General features: G+C 44.1%; 1 protein-coding gene across 2 annotated transcripts; it reads right to left on the reverse strand.

Moving 5' to 3' along the window:
* Positions 1-5059: 5059 nt before the first annotated feature.
* LOC100339773 (nuclear RNA export factor 2) lies at positions 5060-21373 on the reverse strand. Of its 2 annotated transcripts, none has more exons than XM_051827437.2 (21): positions 21071-21373; positions 16805-16988; positions 16123-16225; positions 15463-15546; positions 15249-15353; positions 15052-15132; positions 14857-14926; positions 14625-14713; positions 14402-14509; positions 14141-14250; positions 12508-12544; positions 12026-12091; positions 11608-11663; positions 11355-11459; positions 11196-11248; positions 10969-11084; positions 10823-10865; positions 10241-10313; positions 9203-9385; positions 5798-5858; positions 5060-5673 (listed from the first exon to the last, which is right to left on the reverse strand). In XM_051827437.2, exons 1-21 carry the CDS (start codon positions 21072-21074, stop codon positions 5629-5631), a joined length of 1776 nt encoding a protein of 591 aa, XP_051683397.2. In that variant the 5' UTR covers positions 21075-21373; the 3' UTR covers positions 5060-5628. The 2 variants fall into 2 exon arrangements, with proteins under 2 accessions (XP_051683397.2, XP_008271331.3); XM_008273109.4 differs by having other exon boundaries at positions 11196-11251.
* Between the last annotated feature and the right edge of the window lie 332 nt (positions 21374-21705).

Raw genomic sequence — 21705 nt, forward strand, 5'->3', positions numbered from 1 at the left:
CCTGTGGGAGGGGCCTGGCCCCTGAGCAGCATGCTGGCCCCACACAGAGACTCTGGGCCAGAGCCCTGAGCAAGCATCATGCTGAGCTAGGCATGGTGTGGAACCCCAATCTGTTGTCTGGAGGAGGAATTGGAGCCCTAAGAGTAGCATGCCAGGCTGAGCAAAGTGCAGGAACCTTGGTAAGCTGTCCCATGAAGGAACTGGAGCCATCAGCGGTGCTAGATCTCAAGCTGTGGGCTCCTCATTGCACTGGCATTGGGAGCAGGTTGGGTGCATGTATAGTCCCGAACATGTGCACTGTTTAACTTGTGCATACAGTGCTTAGTGCACACAGCTCTGAGCCATAGTGGACAGATTAGGGGGAGCCATGGGAACTCAGACCTGGAGTCAATGTGCATGAGTCCCAGTAACAATGAGTGGTAGCCTGAGTGGTCAGGGCAGAGGAGAAATTCAGGAGGAGGATGATCCCCAACTCTGAGGTGGGGAGAGGTACCCCTACTTCTAGGCTCCTTCCAGCCAGATCTCCCTGCTTCTCTGCACCGTCTCATGAAGTGCAGAGAACTGTATGAGCTATGGTCATGCTTGCCCTGCTGGGTCTAGTTGGACTTATAAGACTGCAGTCTTCCTTGCCAAAGTGCAGGAATGTCTGTGGGTCCCCTGTGATGGAGATAACCCAGTGGGTTCTGTCTCCTAAAGTAGCACACATTGAAACAGTGACTCCATTCTCAAGTTGGTCCCACACTGATGCAACCTGTGTTCTGGAGGTTGTAGGGGATACAATGGGAGTTACTTCTCTGAAGCAAAGTGGCTGTGTGTTTTCCAGGTAACTCTCCTTGCTGAACTCTTGGTCTTTTTAAACCATCTTCTTCTCCAGAGAAGACTGCCCGTGTAAGGCGTTTGTGCACTTGAGCTTCACTGAGGCTTTCTTGTTCACAATTTCCCTTGCAATGGGATTCCCCCTGGCTGGAGATTTGGGCATTAAGTTACTAGTTGGCTTTGTTCTTCTCTCTATACTGCTACCCACAGTTTCTATGTACTATCAGGTTCCTGTTTTTTCCTTACTGAGTTTCAGTGCTTTTTCTTCGGCACTCATCTCAATATGTAGTTATTTGCCTTCTTCGTTGGTTATTCTGTCTCTTTTTAAAAAAAAGTCTGGGGGCCAGAGCTGTGGCATAGCGGGTAAAAGCTGCCCCCTACAATGCCAGCATCCCATATGGGCACTGGTTCAAGTCCCGGCTGCTCCGCTTCTGATCCAGCTCTCTGCTATGGCCTGGGAAAGCAGTACAAGATGGCTCAAGTGCTTGGGCCCCTGTACCCGCGTGGGAGACTTGGAAGAAGCTCCTGGCTCCTGGCTTCAGATCGGCACAGTTCTGGCCATTGCAGCCAATTGGGGAGTTAACCAGTGGATGGAAGACCTCTCTCTCTTTCAAATAAATAAATAAATAAATAAATCCTTAAAAATTTCTGAAAACATGCTCATTTCCCTTTCATTTCTTTTAAATTACGACTTTTAATTTAAGATAACTACAGATTCTGAAGTTGTAATCAATAATACAGAGAGATCTCTTAAAAACTTTACTTGGTTTCCCTCAATGGAAATATCATGCAGAACTAGTACATATCACAAGCAATATATCAACATTAATCAAGATTCAGAAAATTTCCATTACAATATAAGTCCCTTGAATTGTCAAGATGTTGACACTGGAAAACAGTTTATGTTTCCTAGATATATTTGTGTATAATATCATACATGTGTTTTTTCATTTGGAAGTATCATTTACATTAAAATATCACTAATTGTTACATTTTACAGCATACTAATACAAGTTGCTCCTGTTATATTTTCCCTGTGTCTTGTGATTCATACATTTGATACCTTATTTATCAGGAAAATATATTATAATAGAGGAAATTAAATGGCATTACAGAAGGGTTGTAGAAACTATGAACAAAGCAGCAAAGAGAAATATCTATTATTACTATAAAATTAAATGATTAAAACTCATGTACAGAGGTGGAGGAAGATGGTGGCATTCCAATGAACATATCCCCACAGACACCAATTTGTACAACCACTCATACACAAAGTCACCTTCACAAGAGATATAGAAGCCAGGCGAGAGACCACAGTGCCTGGTTTTAGGTATAATAGTAAGAAACGGTGCCTACATCTCCTATTCCCTACCTCTGAGAATCACATTGAGAGAGACAATGTGCTTCCCACATGGAAGAGGAAGAGCAAATTAAGTCCAGTCATTAGACTTGAATCCTAGTGCCAGTCTCATATTGATAAAATTCAAAGTGAGACCAGGTGCACAGCCCTGTCCCCAAGCCTGTATCTGGAGACTGCGCATTTGGTCTTTCCACAGCCAGGTGAGTAATCAGTTCTTTGTATCATTTATTTTATGTGATTGTGTGTGTGACATGGTGGGGGGGTAGTCTCTATTTGATTTATTTGTGCTCTGTTCCCTTTAAAGATAAGCAAAATTGACAAAACCTCAGACAATAAAAAAAGAAGATTCAAATGCATAAAATCAGAGATGAAAAGGGAGATATTACAACTGACACCACAGAAATAACAAGGGATTTTCAAAGATTACTGTGAATAAAGATATGGCATCAAATTTGATAAGCTCAAAGAAATGGACAAACTCCTGGGCACATACTCCCTACAAGGATTGAATCATGAAGAAATGTAATAACTAAAAAGACCAATAATGCAGAGAAAGATTGAGTCAGTAATAAAAATTTCCCATCCAAGATAGGCTCAGGTTTAGATGGCTTCACTGCTAGATGACACCAAACGTTTAAAGAAGAATCAACACCAATTATTCTTAAATTAATCCAAACAATCAAAGGGGTGGAATTCTTAGAAATTCACTCTATGAAGCCAACATTAACTTGATAACAAAATCAGACAAGGACAAACTGATGAAGAAAACTACAGGCCAATATCCTTGAACAGATAAAAAAAAATCGTCAGCAAAATACTTGCAAACTGAGGCATAAGTGCATTAAAATAATAATTCACCACAATCAGATGGGTTTCAATCCAGTGAGGCAAAGATGGTTCAACATATGCAAATCAATACATGATATACCACATCATAAGAATGAAGGACAAAATCATATGTTCATCTAAATATAGAAAAGGCATTCGGGGTTGGCACTGTGGTGTAATGGGTAAAGCTACCACCTGCAGTGCTGGCAGCCTGAGTCCCTACTGCTCCACTTCCTATCCAGATCTCTGCTATGGCCTAGGAAAGCAGTGGAAGATGGCCTAAGTCCTTGGGCCCCTGCACCTGCATGGGAAGACGCAGAGGAAGCTCCTGGCTCCTGGCTTCGGGTTGCAGCCATCTGGGGAGTGAACTAGCGGATGGAAGACCTTGCTCTTTCTCTGCCTCTCCTTCTCTCTCTGTGTAATTCTTCCTTTCAAGTAAAATAAATAAGTCTTTAAAAAAACTTTCTAAAATAGAAATAAACTACCTCGTGGTGGGTACTGTCAAAAAAAAAAAAAGAAAAGGCATTTGATAAAATGCAACATCACTTCATGATAAAAACTCTGAGTGAACTAGGTATAAAAGAGATTAACCTCACTATTATAAAAGCTGTATTTTTTTAAGATTTTTTTTTTGACAGGCAGAATGGACAGTGAGAGAGAGACAGACAGAGAGAAAGGTCTTCCTTTTTCTGTTGGTTCACCCCTCAATGGCCGCTGTGGCCGGCGCAGCGCTCTGATCCGAAGCCAGGAGCCAGGTGCTTATCCTGGTCTCCCATGCGGGTACAGGGCCCAAGCACTTGGGCCATCCTCCACTGCACTCCCGGGCCACAGCAGAGAGTTGGACTGGAAGAGGAGCAACCGGGACTAGTACCCAGCACCCCGACCAGGTCTAGAACCCGGGGTGCCCGCGCCGCAGGTGGAGGATTAGCCTATTGAACTGCAGCGCTGGCCATAAAAGCTGTATTTAACAACCAACAATTTACATTCATATTGAAAAGGGAAAAGCTGAGTGCTTTTTAAGAACTGGAATAAAACAAGTTTTTCTACTTTCACCCTCTTAACTCACTGTAGTACTAGACATTCTAGCCAGAACCATTGGGCAAGAAAAAGCAAAAAAGTCTAGAAAAAAGTGATGTCATAAAAGTTAAAAGTATAATATTATTACCAGAGGCTGAGGAGTTAAGGGGCGAAGGAAATATAGTCTAAGGTTTATTAATGGGTACTATATTAGTTAGACTGGAGTAAGAAGTTCTGGTGTTCTGTTATACAGGATGACTATAGATATTGTTAATGTACTATATATTTCTCTAATAAAAATAAGAAGACAGGATTTTGAATGTTTTCCCCACAAAGAAATGTTAAATGTCTGAGATAGACATACGTACCCTGATTGGACATTACAATGCATGCATGTATCAAAACATCCCATGGTTCCCCATCAATTTGTACAAGTTTTATGTTTCTGTTCAAAGTGTTTAAAAATAAAAAAATTGAAAAATGGCAAGTGGTAGCAAATGACTTATGTAAAACACAGAAGGTGAGGCATAATTCGTAAACCCTTGGTAGGCCAACTCAAGAAATTGTTTATAGGCTTCTAACATGAAAACTTAATACTGTTATTATTTTACTTTCAAAAACTATGCCCTCTTGTTGTCTAAAGTGCAAGCATTATAGAATGTGGAAAATAAATTGTGTATATATCCTCTTCAACTCTTGCCTATAATTCAGAACTGCTAACTGCCAATTGTTGACAAATGTACCAAAGAACTGAACAGAATGTGACATTCTCTAATATGGGACTCTAGGTGGAGCATCTGACAGTCACACTATCTCCAAAGAGTAACCCCAGGAAGTCACTACCACAGGACAGACATCACAACTACAACATGCCACTCCTTCATGCACGCTGCACTTTCTAATTGGGATTTAGTGACAAACTACTCAGAGGCAAGCCTGACGTATCTGTTAGGGACAGCCAGGTGGAGCAAGGAAATGCAGGGCCTTTCATTCCTGGTCATATTGTTTAATGGTTGGGGCAGATGAAGAGACACACAAGATATAATAATATGAAATGTCACTCTTTATTATGAAAAATAAACAACAATATTGAGTGGGAGAAATGCACAGAACAACTGGACTGCTAGACTGTCATGTTACTGGGTCTACAAAAGAACTTTGGCATCTTGGATAGCCAGATCTTTATTTATTTACTTTGACAGGCAGAGTGAACAGTGAGAGAGAGAGACAGAGAGAAAGGTCTTTGCCGTTGGTTCACCCTCCAAAGGCCGCCGCAGCCAGCGCATTGCACTGATCCAAAACCAGGAGCCAGGTGCTTTTCCTGGTCTCCCATGTGGGTGCAGGGCCCAAGCACTTGGGCCATCCTCCACTGCACTCCCGGGCCATAGCAGAGAACTGGCCTGGAAGAGGGGCAACCGGGACAGAATCCGGCACCCCAACCCGGACTAGAACCCGGTGTGCTGGCGCCGCAAGGCGGAGGATTAGCCTATTGAGCCACGGCGCCGGCCAGATAGCCAGATCTTTAACCCCAGTAATGGGTATGTCCTTAGGCTGGGGAAAAGAGAAACAAAGATGATGTGGATGAAGACAATATCCAAGGGCTCTTTTTAGGGAATTTGCTTGAAGGCCTCCTCCGGGATCCTGCCCTGCCTCTGGAGGGAAGGTGTTGGTACATCAGAGGAGTTAGGTGCCCTAAATTTCATCCTCAGGCCACAGCCTACAACTTCCTATGATCCAAAACTTCCACCTTTTAGCCACTTGCTTCCCAGACCTCACCTGGAGCATAGTAAAGATCTGCGCAGCTGTGGCATAGTTCCACTCGTTGTCTTCAAGGCACCTGGAGTGGGAAAAGAACAGGTGATGTCCATCACTACCACAGCACACAGCGTGCTACTCTTTCACCCATGCTCTTTTTTCACTGGGACACGTGTACCAGAATAAGAACTGTTCTTTTTTTTTTTTTTTTTTTTTTTTTTGACAGGCAGAGTGGACAGTGAGAGAGAGAGACAGAGAGAAAGGTCTTCCTTTGCCATTGGTTCACCCTCCAATGGCCGCTGTGGCCAACGCACCACGCTGATCCAATGGCAGGAGCCAGGTACTTCTCCTGGTCTACCCATGGGGTGCAGGGCCCAAGTACTTGGGCTACCTCCACTGCACTCCCTGGCCACAGCAGAGAGCTGGCCTGGAAGAGGGGCAACCGGGACAGAATCCGGTGCCCCGACCGGGAGTAGAACCCGGTGTGCCAGCACCGCAAGGTGGAGGATTAGCCTAGTGAGCCGCGGCACCGGCCAATAACTGTTCTAATGATGAAGACCTTTTGAAAGCCACAATGTCTGTCACTAACATGCCCACAAGAATTTACAGCAGAAAAATAGAAGTATTCAAAACAAGGAAGCCTGGTACACATTCTTTAACTGAGAAAACCACAAGTGGAGATTCAAATGATTTCCAGTTCTCATTATAGCTCATTTTTAAATTGAGTTATAAGGCACATAAACAGATTTTACCATTTTAAAGTATACAATTCAGTCATTTTCTAGTATATTCACAAAGACTGTGTAACCATCACAAGTAGTTCCAAAATCTTTTTTGTTACCTGAAAAAGAATCTCCTTAACTGTTAGAGATCATTACCTATTCTTTTTACCCTGGACACTCATGACCACTACTCTGCTTGGAGTTTGTATGGACTTGTCTGTTCATGTATTATACAATATGTGGTCTTTTGTGACTGGCTTATGTTATTCTTTTTTAAGATTTTTTTTATTTATTCAAAAGGCAGAATAAAAGAGAGAGGAATGGAGAATGAGAGGGAGAGATAGGAAATTTCCATCTGCTGTTTTATTTCCCAAATGGCTGCAACAGCCAGGGCTAGGCCAGGCCAAAGCCAGGAGCCTGGAACTCCAACCTGGTCTCCCATATTGGTGGCAGCGGCCCAAATACTTTGGCCATCATCCGCTGTTTCCCCAGGTACAATAGCAGGGAGTTTTATTGGAAGCAGAGTCTCCAGTACTTAAACTGGCATTCAGATAGAGGATGCCAGCAATTCAAGCAGAGGCTTAACCCGCTGGTCCACAATACAGGCCCCGTGTGGCTGGCTTATTTCATCTAATACTTTCAAGGTTGATCCACATTATAGCATGCATCAAAACCTCACTGTATTTTATTTCTGAGCAATATCCCACTGTATGAAGATATACCACATTTGATTTATTCATTTATAAATTGAGGGACATTTGAATTTCCATTTTGGGTTATTATGAATAATGGTGTTATGAACTTTGTGTACAAGTTTTTGTGTGAACAAATTTCACCCCAGATGATAGAATTGCTGGGTCATAAGGGTAACCCATATTTAACATTTTGAGAGACTACCAAACTGTTTTACACCATCATTTTCCATTGTCACCAGCAATATATGCAGATTCCAATTTAGCTATATCTTTGCCAACACCTGCTATATTAAAAAAAATAGCCATCCTGGTGTGACTGACATTGCATCAGAGTGTATTTTTGATTGCATTTCTCATTTAATGCTGTTGAGTAACTTTCCTTGTGCTTTTGGACATTTGTATGTCTTTTTTTCATAAATGTATATTTGGACTCTTACTCATGTTAATTCATAGCTTGTTTTTTATTATTGAGTTCAAAGAATTTGTTATATTCTGTATACAAGTCACTAATCAGAAATATAAATTGCAAATATTTTGATTCTTAGGTTGCCTTTTCACTTTATTGATGTCTTTTGATATAAAAATATTTTAATTTTTGAAGTGTACTTTTTCTTTTTTGCTTGTGCTTTTACTCTCATGTGAGAAACCATCTTCAAATTCAAGGTCATGACTATTTACTCTTCCATTTTCTTTTAATATTTCTATTGTTTTAGTTATAACTTTAAGGCTTTTGGTCCTTTTTTTAAAAAAAAAAAAACAGATTCATTTATTTGAAAGACTGCGAGAGATGGGGCCGGGGGAGAGCTTCCATTTGTTGGTTAAATCCCTAAATGGCCACAATGGCTGAGACTGGGCCAGGTTGAAGCCACAAGCCAGGCACTCCATCCAGGTCTCCCATATAGGTGGCAGGGCTCCAAGCATTTGGGCAATCTTCCACTGCTTTCCCAGGCACAGTAGCAAGGGGATGGATTGGGGGCAGAGCAGCCAGGATCCGAGCCAACACTCTAATATGGGATGTTGGCATTGCAGGCAGCAGCTTAACCTGCTGCATCACAGCACTGGCCTTTTGTTCCATATCAATTTTTGTGTATGATATGATATAGGAGTACAAATTCACTCTTTTGAGGGTTGATATCCAGTTGTCCCTGCACCATTTGCTGAAAATTTGCTCAAAAGGTTCTACATGTTGGCCTTTTTTTTTTTTTTTTTTTTTTGGAATGCTGGTTGAAAAATCAACTGATCATGAAGGTAAAGATTTTTTTTTACTCTCATTTTATTGTATTGGTCTGTATGCTTATTAGTACTGTATCATCTAGCACTGCTTGATTACTATAGCTTCGTAATAAGTTTATAGTGACTTTATAGTGAGTCCTCCAACTTCACACTTCTGTATCAAGATTATTTCTCTATTCGGAGTTCATTATATTTTTTGTTTGAATTTTAGGATAAGCTTGTAAATTTCTATAGAGAACTCAGCTTAGATTTTAATATTAATCACATTTGTCTTGAATGAATATGTATATATAAACGTGTGCTTATTATCATCGTAACAATATTAAGTCTCCCAATCCATGAACAAGGAATATTTTTCCATTTATTTAGGTCTTTAAAAAATGTGCTTATACAGTATTTTACAGATTTCAGAGTATTTGTTAAATCTGTAGGTTATTTCTTGATGCTATTATAATGAAATTTTTTTCCTAATTTTATTTTCTGATTGTTCATTACTAGTGTAAATAGAGTTGATTTTTGTATATTGATTTTGCATCCTGAAATAATAACGAACTTGCTTATTAATTTTGATGTTTTTAGTGGTTTCCTTAGGATTTAAAATAAATAATATGTTATCTGAACATTACATTGTTTAAAATTACTTACATTATCACAATAAAATTAGTATGGAAGCATAACATCCAAAGAGTTATTTTTACAAATTACCTTCAAATCTCCATTTTTCATTCCCCTCTCCTCTCAGATCAAGCCTATCCCCTGAGACTCCCAGCACTCACTTCTGAGACCATTCCAAATTCATCCCAGACTGGGTGGAGAAAGCCTTCACCATTTCCATCTTCTCTTGGGAGAGGGTGGGCACAGAGCTGGAGAAGCATGAGGGCAAGGGAGTGGAAAAGGCACTCTGGGTCTCTTTGGGGCTGGCATTCCTCACAATCAGCTTGTCATTCACAATGCATATGCTGTAGGAAAGAGGGCTACTCAGAAAACTGGAGGAACGGGCAACCCCATGCTCCCAACAATGTTCCCATTTCCACTGCCACATAGCAGCCATATTCCTTCCAAATCCCAACTATACCTATACCTACCTCAAAAATGTCCTGGGCTGGTAACCTTTACCACTGCCATGGAGCCTACCTTGGAAACATTTTCTACCAGCTTCACTAGATTCATGTATCTAACCCCAATGCATTTACACTTTACAAAAGAAATGGACCCTCATCCTCATTTTAAAAGGAAAACAAGGGCCGGCACTGCAGCTCACTAGGCTAATCCTCCGCCTGTGGCGCCCTGTTGGGGCGCTGGATTCTGTCCAGGTTGCTCCTCTTTCAATCCAGCTCTCTGCTGTGGCCCAGGAAGGCAGTGGAGGATGGCCCAAGGGCTCCTGTACCCGCATGGGAGACCAGGAGGAAGCACCTGGCTCCTGGCTTCGGATCGGTGCAGCACGCTGGCCGTAGCGCCCATTTTGGGGGGGTGAACCAACCGAAGGAAGATCTTTCTCTCTGTCTCTCTCTATCTCACTGTCTAACTCTGCCTATCAAAATAAAAAAATAAAGGGAGAACAGGGAGTCACAGAGAAGTTTTTTTAAACTTGATCAAGGTCACATAGCTAATTAGTGAGTGTTGAAGTCAGCAAGATAATTCAGAATTCCGACTCCAGAGACCACATACTTAAGCACTAATCTAGACTTCTCCCTGGATCTACCTGTTGGCCTTCACAGTACTGAGAAGACCCCAAGACTGTACTATCACATTCCTGTATCATTGGCTCCAGGATGAGAAGTGTGTTCTCTTGCAACCCACAACACAGCACTCACCTGGAACTGCTGACAGAAGCCAAGATGAAGATCCTGGTGAAGGCACGAACAATACCCGGGGACTTTCCTTCCACTTCAATAATAACAAACAAAGGTACTCACTTAGAGTCACACACACTTTCCACACTCGCATGGTGGTCCAGATTCATGATCTTACCTGACACTCTTGTGACACCCTGAAGGGGGTCAGATCAGGGCAACGTTTCACTAGTAATCAGAAGGGAGTTTCAGGGACTGAGAGGACAACAGTAGAAATAATCAGCTCCTAATGACAGGATCCTCCCACATGTGTGAAGCATGAAGTCATTTGATTTATTTTTGCAGCTGACTAAGAAATTGGCTTACCAACCCCATTTTGCAAATAAGGGAAGAGAAGGGCTATGTAACAGCCCAAAGTCTGCAAAGCAATAACTTGGAATGAGAGCCATCAAACTACAGTTTGTGTCCATAAAACCTAAGTTATGTGTTGGGGCATGGGAGAAGAAGAAAGATTGAAGGGGAAGGAGCTGAGAGAGTCCTGTGAAGGAGCCCTGGCAACATGAGGAATGGAGGATCTCGGGAGTTGAATGTAAAGATACTCACATTCCTTGAACACACCACTGACAGAAAAGCAGAGCATCATTTCCTGAAAGTGAAGAATGGTAAACAAGGGCATTCATGCTCTCCCCCAAACTTCCTGCGTACATCTAGGTTTCCTGAGCTGCCTGAGAGAGGAAGCAGGTACTCACTGTCTGAAAACACAGGTCCACCACACAGGAGCTGAAGTCATGCTGAGTTCTGGGCAAGACACTGAGAGAATTCACAATGTCATGCTTTGTGTGCTTCAGCAGCTGCCTCCGCAGGTCTGTGGAGCAGAAATGAAGAGCAGAAGCTGCCATACCCTGGCCCATATACCCTATTACTGATTCTTTTACATCCCCCTTTCCGTGATGGTCTTTCCCCATTATACACTTACATGGGTCCTTGAGCTTCTTCATATTCCTGCTATACTTAAAGTACTCCCATAAGCTGCTTGTAGGGGAAAATAAAAACAGGAGGTGGCATTTTCAGGATCTGACCTGTACCCCTTGGGGAGTTACATGGCTCACATCAGAGTCTGAGCTGCCTTACTTACAATGGATCACCACAGTTGAAGGGGATGGTCAGGGAGAAGCAGGCCTTTTCATGGTAAGCACCAAAGAGACCCCGTCGATCTCCAGAGTCATAAATCACATAATACCTGTTGGGGAGCAATGAAGACAGTCTACCTCTGCGGCCTGGGTTCTCAAAGGACTTTGAAAACTCTGTTCAATTCATAGGCAGCCCTGTTCTTAGGGTAGCCTGTCTTGCCCCAGCCCTTCTCTGCCTTGTGGTCTGAGGGTACATACCGAAGCAGAAATTGCAGGATGAGACTCTTCAGGGTCTCAGATCCTTTATAGCTTTCCTGAAATAAAAAGACACCTTGGAACAACGTGGTTGACAAAACCTCCCTCTAATGCTTTTGAAACATTTACTTAAAGGGAGAAATGTGGGGAGGGGTTTATAATCCACTGATCCACTCAATGCCCACAATGGTTAGGGCTAGGCCAGGCTGAAATCAGGAAACTGGGACTCAATCTGGGTCTCCCATGTGGATGGCAGGGACCCAAACACCTGCTGCCTCCCAGGGTGCTCATTATCAGGAAGCTGGAATCAGGAGCCAAATCCACACACTCTGATATGGAGTGTGAGTGCCCGCAAGTGGCATCTTAACCACTATAACAAATGCCTGTCCCACACATCTAACCTTCATGGGTTCCTCCTCACCTTACAAGGTTTTATTATCTCAGGGACTTCCATATCAATTGCAATTGGTGGTAACTCCTTTCCATCCTGGGAGAAGGGAAGAGGTAGTCATCAGTATACAACAGGGAGGTGGTGTTGGATGAGCAAGGAGATGAACAGGTCTGAGGGGGAAAAGGGCTGGATCAGGTGAGGTGTGAAATAACCTTTGATAGTCAATCAGCAAGACGACAGTTGACATCTTCACCAGTGGATCTTGGGAGTCTAGTATTATATGCAACTTTTGAGTGAAGGGAGAGGGAGACGGAGAGGCAGAAAGAGAGGGAGAGGGAGTTAGTTTATGGTCATATTTTACCAGAAAGAGTCCATTTCATCAGGAATCCGGTTTTCCTAACTTGTTGGGGGGAAAACTGTAAAAATCTAATCTAGGCAGATCCCAGAAAGATTCAGGGAAGTTGTGGAGGTCATGCTTTCAAGAAATGATAATGACGAAGGTAGGTACTTACCAGGCGTAATAACTTGGGGAAACAATTCCGGATGGCCCTGTTCAAAACCAAAAATTGATTGAAATGATTGATGAGTCAGAGTTGCATAGCCTCTCCCTGTCTGCCTCTCCTCTTACACACTGGGTAGCTCTCCCTATAATGATCTAACCCCCTTCTTCCAGGTCATGGTGAACTCCACTGGGCGTCCAGGTTTCTTTCCCCTCGCCGCCTCCATTACTTTCCAAGAAACTTTGGAAATGCTCTTCAGAGAACAAGAAAGGGGTGAGAGCCCAGGCCTCTGCTACTTCTCAGAGTGTCCACCATTCTGTCAAGCATGGACTGGACAAGACCAGCTCATCCCCCAGGGATGGCCCAGGAGGCGGCTGGGTCAGGGAAGGGAGTGAGGCAGGGCTCTGGTGGCAGGAAGAGGAAGGCATAGGGACGATAAGAGAAAGGGAGGGAAGGAAGGTAGGCCAGGGATAGGTGGGGGAGACGTAGGAGAGTAGAGACAAGGGAGGGAGAGGAAGCAAAGAGAAGAGGAAGAGACTTGACCATGGTAGTGGGGGTCAGGGAGGAAGAGAGCAGAGAGTGGCTTCCCTGCTGTAGCCCTTCTCTTCAGCTAATGCTGGGTGGACCTGAAGGCCCAAGATAGGCAAGAAAACAGGCACCTTTTGGGCTGGAGCCCCTGGAGGCAGGTTGAGCCTTTGTCACCTGTATGAGGCCAGTCTGTCACCTGTATGAGGCCAGTCTGAGCTGAGCGTGGCCAATAGAGTAGCCACAGGAGACCTTCCTCACAAGCAGTGAGGGGTCAGGGCCCAGGTCAGCACAGGGTAGAGGGTCCTGGAACCTTCTCAGGATCACCATGTTCTCTCCTCCAGATCCCCATGCAGCTGTACTTGAGTCGTTGGTGCCTTACCCTAGGAAACGGACCCATCATGGGCTCCTAGGGATCCCCTGGAGGACGTGGTGAGGAAGAAGGGAGGAGTGGTGCTCTGGACAGGCCTGTCCTTCTCAACCTCACCCTCCACTGCCCTTGACCTCCAACCTGTGCCTTGAGAAGTCCTTTCTTACTGCAGCTGGCCAGCATCTATCTGACCCTTTGACTCAAGGAACCTGAGTTCGTCCTGAAGGACAGCCCAGTTTCCGGCACTGCACCAGAGGAACAGACGTCCTGCTGCCAGCCACCTGGAGCCTCAGCCTTTAGTGTCAGGCATGAAAGCTCCCGTGTCAGCCTGGAACAGGCAGGGAGGACCTCTCTGGAGCAGGGGAAGGAGGGCCCCTCTCAGGACAGGGGAGGGAAGCCAGCCCCGTCTCAGTCCAAGGACAGGAAGCCTGAGTCAGCACGAGGCCCTGGGCTGGAGGACCCACCGGAGTCCATGTCTCCAGCATCTCTGTCCCTGGTGAGGACAGGGAGCCCTGCTTCCCGGAACACAACTACGGGAGGGTGTGCTGGAGGCAGCCAGATGTACAGACGGGAGAAACACACCCGACCAGGTGGAAAGGGGAGCAGCTCAGAGCTGAGGGACAGAGCAGAGGGCAGGGCCATGGACTTCCCAGTGGACCAGGGCTGCCTGCCTACAGGTGGCAAGTGTTGGGGCAGCTCAGGCTGTGGGGGATGAAGGTCCCCACGAGGGTCAGAGGCACCACCACTGACCTTACGTAGGCAGCATGGCTAGGGAAGGTTCTGCACAAGGGGTTCCCTTCCAGCCACAGCTCTTCCAGATCCAGCTCTTTCACCTTCTCCAATTCCCATGCTGTCCTCAGCTGAGAGATACAGGGAGAAAAATGCAAAAGGAGTTCCAGGGAGAGAGAGATCTAGGCCTCTGCTCCTTTAGCTCTCCTCCCTCTCCCACAGGTACTTTTGTCTGCATGTTGTCACCTTCAACCCCTATTCCATCTGGCTCCCTCTTCTCACCTCGTTTGCAGAGAGGTTCAGGATCTTGACTTTGGGCACCTTCCCTATAATGTCAGACAAGCCATCCAGCTGGTACAGCTTGTTGTTACACAAATTCAAGGACAACAGCTTTGTGGGAGAAAGAGTTAGAGTGATAGCAACTATCCAAGAGCCAGGAGGAAAATATTTCCCTTTCACCCAACTCTTCTATCCTTATATCTAATAACTGGGCTTAAGGCCTCACCTCAGAGAAATTCTTTTCAATGATCTGCAGGGCAGCAGTCATACATTTTCTTTCATCCAAGATCATGTCAGTTTCATGGCCTACCAAGTCTTCAGGAAGTCAAGAGAAGGGTATCAGCAAGATGGGGGCAGGTTCTGACTGTACCGGCACCAGCCCAACCCCTCCCCAGGTTGTCATCCCCACATATTCCCTCTGACTTCACACGCCCTGAAATTACTGCTGTCAGCCATACCTCGGTCAAAGCTGAGGCTCTGGAGGTCAAGAGCTTTCTGGGAAACATCATATCGTTTGTTCATGGTCAACTGCAGAGACAGATAGACAGCAGGACTCTGAGACTAAATGGGTGATGGTCACACAGAAGTCAGAAGGGTGGAAGAACATGTGAATCTGGGAAGTGGGTGCACAATGTGCCTTAAATCTGCATTACCATTAGCACCTCCATTTGCTCTGGCTTTAAGTTAGTCTGCACAGAATGAGTTTCAGTGGAAGGTTCAACAAGGATAGATATCTGCAGGAAGGAGAGGCAGAGTAAGCACCAAGACTTCTAATCCGAAAGCAGCCAACCAGCCCTTGGCCTGTCTTCCTGCCTTGGGAATCAACCCAAGGAATGACTTCAGTCCATACCTTTTGATTTTCCTCATCATAAATCTTGTAGTTGATATCCTCCAATGTCGAGGCAGTGCTAGCATCCTGAACAAAGAACTCCACTTGATTTCTGACATACCTGAGCTATGGGGAGTGAAGGCAAAGCAACAGTCTCAGAGTTCAAAACTCCTGCCAAGCCAGGCCTCTCCTCCTCCCCTATGCCCACTCATTTGGCTTCACCATCTTTTCTTACGTTGATTGGGGTGAAAGGGACACTGCAATAGCTCTGGATTGAATTAATTAGCCATGTCTTCTCATACTTTATCCCGTAGGGAATCTAAGTGTTAAAAGAAGGGATGGGAGAGAACAGACAGTATGGAATTAGCCTGGAGAACAGCCCCAACCAAGTGTTTTATCCTGACCTTGCATTTAGTTTTAGAAACTTCTAAGGTAGGGACCACTGACATGATTTCAGTTCTCTTTTTTTGCCAGACATGAGTTTCCTGATTGTTCTTTATCTCCATTTCAACATTTACCTCCCAAATAATGAAATCCAAATGTTCAAAATGATCTTTCTTTTATAAGGTTCCAATAGATTCTATGTACTGAAGACCACACTTGGCCCTCTGACAAGGACTCTAGAGACTGAACATCCCCACATCCAGCTTGATCTAAACTGAGGCATCTAGTGTGGGGCTGCTTCATCTTTGCAGTATTTCCACCTTTACCTTTGGACAATCTTCCCTGCATTCCTGCAATTAGCCTGTTCTCTTTTGTATTTCTTCTGTGTCCCTACCCTTAAATGGTCAGTCCCTGTTTCCCAGCAAAGTACTTAGCATCTTTACATGTGATCAATAGAACTCTCATGACCTGCCTTTCCTGAAAATTGCCTGGACTCTGTCAGGACACTTACTGTTATCTTGAACAATTTCCTCAGGGCTTCATTATCTGTATTTGCTGTCACAGCTCCCTCTGGAAGAATTCTATCTTGATGTTCATAATGGCATTCCATGCTCCTAATTTTGGGTAGGAAGGTAAAGGTGTTGGTACAATACAATAAAAAGAAGGTATCAATAAATGTGAAGAAATGCTATAAAATCCTCTATATAGTCCTAACTCACTTTTTTTTTGTCAGGCAGAGTGGACAGTGAGAGAGAGAGACAGAGAGAAAGGTCTTCCTTTTCCGTTGGTTCACCCCCCAATGGCTGCTGTGGCCGGCGCACTTCGCTGATCCGAAGGCAGGAGCCAGGTGCTTCTCCTGGTCTCCCATGCGGGTGCAGGGCCCAAGCACTTGGGCCATCCTCCACTGCCTTCCCGGGCCACAGCAGAGAGCTAGACTGGAAGAGGGGCAACCGGGACAGAATCCGGTACCCCGACCGGGACTAGAACCCGGTGTGCCAGTGCCGCAGGAGGAGGATTAGCCTATTGAGCCGTGGCGCTGGCCATCCTAACTCACTTATACAATTAAGACTGTTCAACCTTTACTCCACTTCTGGCATTCTTCAGTTTTTTCAGTGAGAGAAAATCACACACAGTGAAAGAGTTGCATGGTTCCAGGGACTGCTTCATGCCAATGAGGATGCCTGGTCACTTACCGTCTTAGCTGGGGGTTCTCATGGACATCCCTCATCATCCTGTTTCGATCCTCCTGGAGGTTTGAAGACAGAAGCTCACCCACAGCATGTTCATAATGAAAGTTCCCATGGTCAAATTTCCCTTGCAAAGAATCTTCATCATCTTTCTTTTTTCCTTGAGGACAGCCACCACCATTATTGGATTCTGAAATTCGGAACAATAATGCAAATTTAAAGACACATCAGTAACCATACACCGTGAACCGATTCTTGGCCTAGTATCATAGAAAGTACAATTAAACTACCAATCTGCCCTAATGGAACAATCACACAAAAGCAAGTAAGAAAATTCCCAGACTTGACAAGATATGAAAGCCTATTCTCAGAGATGACGAAATTAAGGAAGAGGTCTTGAAAGAGAAGGTAACTGTGTGGAACTCCATTTAGAAAATGGAACAGGCGGGCGCCGCGGCTCACTAGGCTAATCCTCCGCCTTGTGGCGCTGGCACACTGGATTCTAGTCCCGGTCGAGGCACCGGATTCTGTTCCGGTTGCCCCTCTTCCAGGCCAGCTCTCTGCTATGGCCAGGGAGTGCAGTGGAGGATGGCTCAGGTCCTTGGGCTCTGCACCCGCATGGGAGACCAGGAGAAGCACCTGGCTCCTGCCTTCGGATCAGCGCATTGTGCCGGCCGCAGTGCACCAGCCACAGTGGCCATTGGGGGGTGAAACAACGGTAAAGGAAGACCTTTCTCTCTGTCTCTCTCTCTCACTGTCCACTCTCCCTGTCAAAAAAAAAAAAAAAAAAAAAAGAAGAAAGAAAGAAAGAAAATGGAACATGGGGCCGGCACGGTGGCGCAATGGGTTAATCCTCTGCCTGCAGCGCCGGCATCCCATATGGGTGCCTGTTCTAGTCCCGGTTGCTCCTGTTCCAATCCAGCTCTCTGCTGTGGCCTGGGAAAGCAGTAGAAGATGGCCCAAGTCCTTGGGCCCCTGCACCTGCATGGGAGACCAGGAAGAAGCTCCTGGCTTCGGGTTGGCACAGCTCCGACCGTTGCGGCCACTGGGGAGTGAACCAGCGGACGGAAGGCCTTTCTTCCTGTTTCTCCCTCTCACGGTCTATAACTCTACCTCTCAAATAAATAAATAAAATCTTTAAAAAAGAAAGAAAATGGAACAGGAATTTATAAAGAAGAGAAGTCATTTAGGAGTTAGACTGGACATTTGCCACATAGCAGGAAAGCATCCAAATTTTGCCTTCTTTCATGCTTCTGTAATCTCACAACCTCACCAAAATTGATAGGCAGAATCTCTCTCACACCTCCGAAATCCATCAGCCATCAAATTGATTTTGTTAACGAGCATCAAGTATAGTTTCTTTTCTAGTAAAAGCTTTAAGGAGCATCAAGTATAGTTTCTTTTCTAGTAAAAGCTTTAACGACCGGATGAGTCAACACAATAGCCTCCTACACTGTCTCCCTGCCACAGTCTTGCCTTCTGTTTAAAATACGCAGAATGGACTTTCTTTTTTTCTCAGCCTGAAATGCCTTTCAGCATTTCTAACTTTCATTGTTCTATAACAAGCATCTGAACAATGAAATGAAGTGACAGGTGTTAACTACAATTTTCAAGTGTTTAGAAATTTTTTTATAGTCAGAGAACATACTCTGAATAGTTTCAGTTCCTTTTGCCTGGTTGAGGTTTCTTTGAAGATCCAGAAGATGTTCTATCCTTGTGAATGTTACCAGACACCTGAAAAAAAGTGTATTCTGCAGTTGCTGGGTCAAGTGCTCTGTACTCATATGAGGAGTCTTCAAAAAGCTCATAGAGGGAGCTGGCCCTGTGGCATAGCAGGTTAAGCCACCACCTGCAGAGTTGGTCATCCAGCATGGACACTGGTTTGAGTCTTGGCTGCTCCTCTTCTGATCCAGCTCCCTGTTAATATGCCTAGGAAAGCAGCGAAGAATGGCCCATGTGCTTGGGCCCTGTACCCATGTGGGAGACTTGGATTAAGCTGTTGGTTTCTTGCTTTGGTCTGACCCAGCCCTGGCCATTGCAGCCATTTGGGGAGTGAACTAGCAGATGGAGGACCTCTCTCTCTCTCTCTCTCTCTCTCTCTTTTTCTGTCTCTCCCTAACTAAATCTTAAAAAAGAAATGAGGTCTATGCTTTCTCTCCTAAAAAAAAAAAACCCCACAGAAACAAATATTTGAACTAAATAAAAACAATAGATTGTATTCAAATGAGCAAAAATAAGATTGATGTATACTTTTTTTTACCTGAAATAATGGCAGGTTCAAACATTTAAAATTATATATCCACAGAAGTAAAGTAAAATGACTGCAGACCTAGAACTCTGTGTTTACAAAATCTTATTTTTCAAAAATTATATTTAAATAGACATTTTAATGCAAATAACACTAGGCAAATTTGTCACCAGACCAGCCAACTTAATAAAAAGTTATCATCAGACCTTAGAAATATAATCCTCCATGGAGGCATGTAGATGCAAGAAAGAATGAATAATAATGACATTGGCAAATACGTAGGAAAATCTAAATGAGTACTGACTGTATAATACAGTTGTAACTTTACTGAAGAATTTAAATCAATAAATAATAAAAATGCACAGCAATAAATTGGGAGGGGTATTAATGGGGTTAAAATGAGTGATGATGTCTGTGTTGTCCAACTAAATGTAAAATAACTAATGTACATTAGTCTGCGATAAGGTAAGAATGCACATAGGAATCTAAAGAGTAAAGATTACAAAAAATGACAAGTCAAATCGAAAAACAGATTATGGGGTGGGCATTTTGGCGCAGAAGGTTAAGCTACCACTTGGGATACATGCATCCCATATCAGAGTGCCTGGTTCAAATTCCCCCTTTCCCCCTCCTCTCATTCTGCTTTCCAAATAAATAAATCTTTAAGAGCAGAAACTATAAGACTAGATCAAAACCATCAATTTAATCAAATACTACTTAAAAGGGACATATATATGCAAAGTATAATACTACAGAGAATCTGAAAGCAATAGTAAAAGACATGCTATTAAAACACTGAACAGGGCCAGTGCTGTGGCACAGTCGGTTAAACCATTGCCTTAGACTCCAACATCCCCTATGAGTGCCGCATCCCCCATGAGTGCCTGTTTTGAGTTCCAGCTACTCCAGCTCTGATTCAGCTCTCTGCTAATGTGACTGGAAAAGCAGCAGAAGACAGCCCAAGTACTTGGATCTTTGCCACCCACATGGGAGACCCGGATGGAGTTTCAGGCTCCTGGCTTTCACCAGGCCCAGCCCCAGCCTTTGTGGCTATTAGGCAAGTAAACCAGCAGATGGAAAATCTCTCTATCTTTTTTTCTGTTACTCTGCCTTTCAAATAAATAAATAAATAAATATTTTTAAAAATATCATTGGTGTAACCAATAGTAAGAAAAATATATATAATATACTTTAGGTAAAAAACACTACTAGACAAAATGAGATATTTCATAATGATATAGATTAAATACTACATTAAGACGTTAAAACAAATTTGCACCCGTCTTTAATGTAACCAGCCAAAACATGCACATCAAAAATTGATAGAAATAAACAGAGAAATTATACACAGTAGAAACTGACAGAAGTAGATGGAGATAGGTATATCCACTGTCTTAGTGGGGAATTTTAACACATCTCACTAAGTGACAGAGAAAACAAAAAGACAAAAAATCTCAGATGAAGGTTTAAACAACATGTGTGACAAAATACACTTAGCAGAATTCTGCATGTAGCAACACAAGCAATAATCAAAAATGGATCATATGCTGGACCTTAAAACAAATCTCAAGAAACTTAAAGGGGTAAAACAGTTGACACTGACTGGTTGCTGTGAAAATTCAAAGGTACTGGTGGCTTCTCTGTTCTTCCTTCACCACCAGTATGAATCCCAAGATTGTCCATTTCCAGTTCTCCCCAGTGCAGAAGATACACCACCCCCAGCAACAACTCAAACTCTGAACTTAGAGTACAACATGGTCCAGACCTTCTCCCTAAGGCAGAAGAACACTCCAGCTCAGCCGTCACCATAGCCACAAGAGGTGAGTTTTTCTAGATGGGGCTGGGGTGGATGTTTTAAGGCCCTGTGAGTTCACGTCCTCAAGAGAGTGAAAAACTGCCTGGCCCCCTAGCTACTCCCCATTTCAAAGGGAGTCTGTTGGGTGTCCTGTAGGTTGGAGTGGAGCTGGAATCCCTCCCTGCCCTATGGGGGTCCTGAGGCCAGGGCCTCATACTGGTTGACTCACCCATTTTGTTTCCTGAAGGCAGTGACCTGTCACCAGTGTCCTCACCGGCTCTTTTGAGGACAATCTGTGTGGTCCGGAGCTGGGGGCTTGGAGAAGAGTGAAGTGTGGTCCTGAGGGGAACACAGGCTGCAAATCACCTTTCAGGAGCACAAAAACAAGATGGAGTGCTTACAGGAAATTCTGGCCACAAGGGCACAGAGAGGCAAGACCTGGAGGCCAGAGCAAACTTAACTTTCTGTTGTGACTGCCCTCTCAGTTTGCTGCTAGCTTCACTCCCAGGAAGTCTTTTGCTACTGAGCCAACACTGCAAAGGTAGTTAGCTACAAGGAGGAGGCCTGGGCCCCATCTAATCACTACAAATGCAGGGAACTCCCCTGCCAGGCCCTGCCTTGATTTCCTGGCACTGTATTCTTTCTTGGAACACAAAAGGACCTTTTTACCTGAATAACAACTAGTTCCTTGCTCCCCCTGATGTTGCCAAGCCTTCCAGAGATGTAGGAGTTTGTCTGGAGATAATTAAGATGTTACATGGACAGACACACAGTGAAACTGAGGTCTATTGAAGGCAGATAATGCCAACATTCATAACATTAATAAACTCTCCCAACAATACTTAATTTACTTAAAGAGGGTAA

This window comes from Oryctolagus cuniculus, chromosome X, assembly GCF_964237555.1.
Source record: "Oryctolagus cuniculus chromosome X, mOryCun1.1, whole genome shotgun sequence".
Lineage (NCBI taxonomy): Eukaryota > Metazoa > Chordata > Mammalia > Lagomorpha > Leporidae > Oryctolagus > Oryctolagus cuniculus.

What these genes read in the sequence shown, in the direction of transcription:
- LOC100339773 (XM_008273109.4), bottom strand. An exon ending in AGCAAATGGAGGTGCTAATG is followed by an intron (nt 14,927 to 15,051) that starts GTAATGCAGATT and finishes CTGTCTCTGCAG; the next exon opens with TTGACCATGAACAAACGATA. An exon ending in TGGACCTGTGTTTTCAGACA is followed by an intron (nt 10,866 to 10,968) that starts GTGAGTACCTGC and finishes CTTCACTTTCAG; the next exon opens with GAAATGATGCTCTGCTTTTC.